Source organism: Manacus vitellinus, unplaced genomic scaffold (genome assembly GCF_001715985.3).
Source record: "Manacus vitellinus isolate BGI_N305 unplaced genomic scaffold, ASM171598v3 scaffold_120_pilon, whole genome shotgun sequence".
In the NCBI taxonomy this organism is placed as follows: domain Eukaryota; kingdom Metazoa; phylum Chordata; class Aves; order Passeriformes; family Pipridae; genus Manacus; species Manacus vitellinus.
The window spans coordinates 56,605-59,667 of record NW_021938898.1 but is presented as its reverse complement, the minus strand read 5'-3'; the positions used below and the strand labels follow the sequence as shown (position 1 = coordinate 59,667).

The 3,063-nt window shown below is 57.2% G+C and overlaps 1 protein-coding gene across 1 annotated transcript in view; it reads left to right on the top strand.

Moving 5' to 3' along the window:
• LASP1 (LIM and SH3 protein 1) overlaps positions 1 to 3,063 on the top strand; it is a 32,811-nt gene that overhangs the window by 11,949 nt on the left and 17,799 nt on the right. The window contains exon 2 of the mRNA XM_029965856.1: positions 1,962 to 2,046. Coding sequence (XP_029821716.1) covers positions 1,962 to 2,046 — 85 coding nt within the window. The remainder of the gene's footprint in view (positions 1 to 1,961; positions 2,047 to 3,063) is intronic.

Sequence of the window (3,063 nt, the reverse complement as noted above, 5' to 3'; positions counted from 1 at the left end):
TGGGAAGGAATTCTTCCCTGGGAGGGCGGGGAGGGACTGGAATGCAATTCCCAGAGAAGCTGTGGCTGCCCCATCCCTGGAAGTGTTCAAGGCCTGGTTGGATGGGGCTTGGAGCAACCTGGTCTATGGAGGGTGTCCCCATGGCAGGGGGTGGAACCTTCCTCATCTTTCAGGTCCCTTCCAGCCCAAACCATTCTGGGGTTCCCTGATGGAGATGTGGGAGCTGCACAGTTGGAGTTACAGCCCTGGGACAGGGATCAGGGTTGTGTCAGAGCCTTCAGATCCCCAAAAGCAAGTGAGGGCTCGCTGTCCTCTGCAAGGAGCTGCAGTTCTGCCCTGGTCACCTCTGAGAGCTGCTGCAGGGAGGTGGCCTGGCTTGGCAAGGGAATTCATCCAAGTCCCTGCATGGATTTGAAAGTGGAACAGCTCCCTGTGCTGCCCCAAAGCCACGTGTGCTCAGTGTGACCCAGGGCTGGGCTGGTGCCGTCCCTGAACCTCCTGCTCTCAGCAGGAACTTCCTGAAAGTCTCTGTGGAGGGGTTTGGAGGAGCCCCGATGGTGAATTCTACTTTAACAAAAGTAGGAAGAGAAATCTCTGCCCCTTCCCAAAGCAGTTCCCCCCTCTGTGCTCTCCGTGGGGTGTGTTGGGTTTCTCTGCCAGCCCAGGGGCACAGCGACCATCTGCTCCAGGTCAGGTTCCCTCCCTGGGCTTTTCCTGGGCAGTGTTGTGCTCAAAGGGAGGGTTCTGCCTCCACAGCCAGGCTGGGAGTGTTGCCCTTGCAGGCTGTCCCCTCTGTCCCACGGGCAGAGCTCCGGACACGGCCGTGGGCAGGAGCATCCCCCGGGATGCAGGACAGGGCTGACCCCAGGGAAGGACCAGGGCCCAGGTGGTGAAGCTCCACAGCGTTGGGACTGACTCAACCACTCCTTGGCAGCTGAGAGACCCCAAAAATAACAGCCCCTGGGGGGTCTGGTGGGGCCCAGCTGAGTGTTGTCCCACTGTTATCCAGGGATTTGCCTCGTGCTCTTTTCCACGTCTCCTGGGGGTGGGAATGGCCACGAGAGGTTCATCCATCTGCTGGGAAAGGGCTGGGAGCAGCCTCCAGCTCGAGCACTGGATATTTGCTCTCTCCTAGGGCTCTCCCTGGGTTTCTCCCTGGGCTCCTCTCCCTGTTCCTGCCTGTTTTCCCAGGCAGGTTTTGCTGACGTGGTTTGGGATCAGGACACTCTGCAGCGCCAGGAAACCACAGCGTGAGGGTGGTGTGGCTGAAACTTCAGTCAGGGCAGCAACTGAACCCTCCCACCTCCCCCTGTGACCCTTCCCAGCTGAAACTGTGATGGGCCAAGTCACTGTGGACCAGAGTCAGCAGCTTTCCAGGGCTGATGGCACCCTGAGGGCTGGCTGAGGGATGCTGATGGTGTGTTAAGGCCTCTCCAGAAGCCAGGCAGGAACAGACATGGAATGGATTTGTCCCTGGGGGAAAAAAAAAGGGCTCCTCTTGGCCTTTTTTTCTTTGATAAACCTGAAGTTGATATGTCGAGGCTGGGAGAGAACCCAGTGGGAAGGCTGGGGAGGTGTCGGGCACGGGGGGAGATCCCACTGTCCGAAATCCCAGCTGAGAATTCCCCACCATCCCAAATGGCAGCTGCCAAAGCCACGAGGGGATGTGTCCCTAGCTCTGGCTCCTCCACAGTGGGACCAAAGCACTGGAAGTGTTCAAACAAAACACATGGATGTGGCACCTGGGGACACGTTTTAGTGGTGACACGGCAGTGCTGGGGAATGGTTGGACCCCACAGTCTTGGAGGGCTTTTCCAACCTTAATGATTCCATAATTCCATGCTGTGGGACCTTGGGCCGTGTCGGAACACCTGAGGTGACGGGGCTGGTGGTCCTGGGGTGGGAGGGAGAGGGCAGGGAGCAGGGGATCAGTGGGATTAATGATCTCCTTCCCTCCCCAGACACTACCCGAAGCAATCCTTCACCATGGTGGCAGACACCCCCGAGAACCTGCGCCTAAAGCAGCAGAGTGAGCTCCAGAGCCAGGTGAGCATTTCACAGCCAGGTGGGCCCTCCAGAGCTCCAGACTTTCATACTCTATGGGAAAAAAAAAACCCACAGTCTTTTTCCATTCTGTTTTTGTCTGGTAGTTCCGTGTTTTGGAAGTTCTGTCTGTGTCTGGCTTTGGGAGGCTCCTGAATTAATGTCCCCAGTCACTCACCCAGTGGCAACGCTGTGTTTGTCACTTCTCTTTGTACCTCTGGAGTGCTGATCTCCTGCTCCCTCCTGCTGGAGCTGCATCCTTTTCCCTTCCAGGATAATTCCCCAGCACAGGAGGACAACGAGGTTGACTCTGTTCTCCAGGGGCCTTAAGCCAGACCTTGGGATTTTGACCTGAGCTTGAGAGAGGGATTGGACATTTAACATGAAGAATATTGAATATTGAATATTTAACATGCAGAACTGTTCACCTCAACCTGGGGAAGAACTTCTTCCCACAGAGGTGGCAGAGGAATGTCATGGATGGCCCTCTCTGGAGACATCCCAAACCCACCTGGACACACTCCTGTGTCACCTGCCCTGCCTGGGCAGGGGGGTTGGACTGGGTGGTCTCCAGAGGTCCCTTCCAACCCTGACAGCTCCGGGATAACTCTGGTTTGGGGGGCAGGTCCCTCCTCTCAGGTCTCACCCACCCCACCCCTGTTTGCTGCTCCCTTCACTCCTGGCTGCTGGGACCTCCCAGAGGTGGGAATGTCCCTCTCCCAGCCCTTGCCTTTCCCCAGGTGCCATCCAGGTGAGGTGGCAGATCCTCCACCTGGACAAGCATTGACTCTCCCAGGGGGGTATTTCAGGTAAACCCGAAATCTCGTAGGGCTTGAAAGCTCTGGCAGGCAGGAATAAACAGATGGAGGGATAAGGACTGGCACAGATAAGGATTTCTCTCTCTGGTGGGAAGAGCAGAGCCTGCTGGAGAGGGTGTTGTCCAGACGTGTCCCGTTTGATCCCCTGGAGGTGTCCCTGGATCAGCAGAGTCCCCAGCCCTGAGCAGGGTGTGGGCTGGGA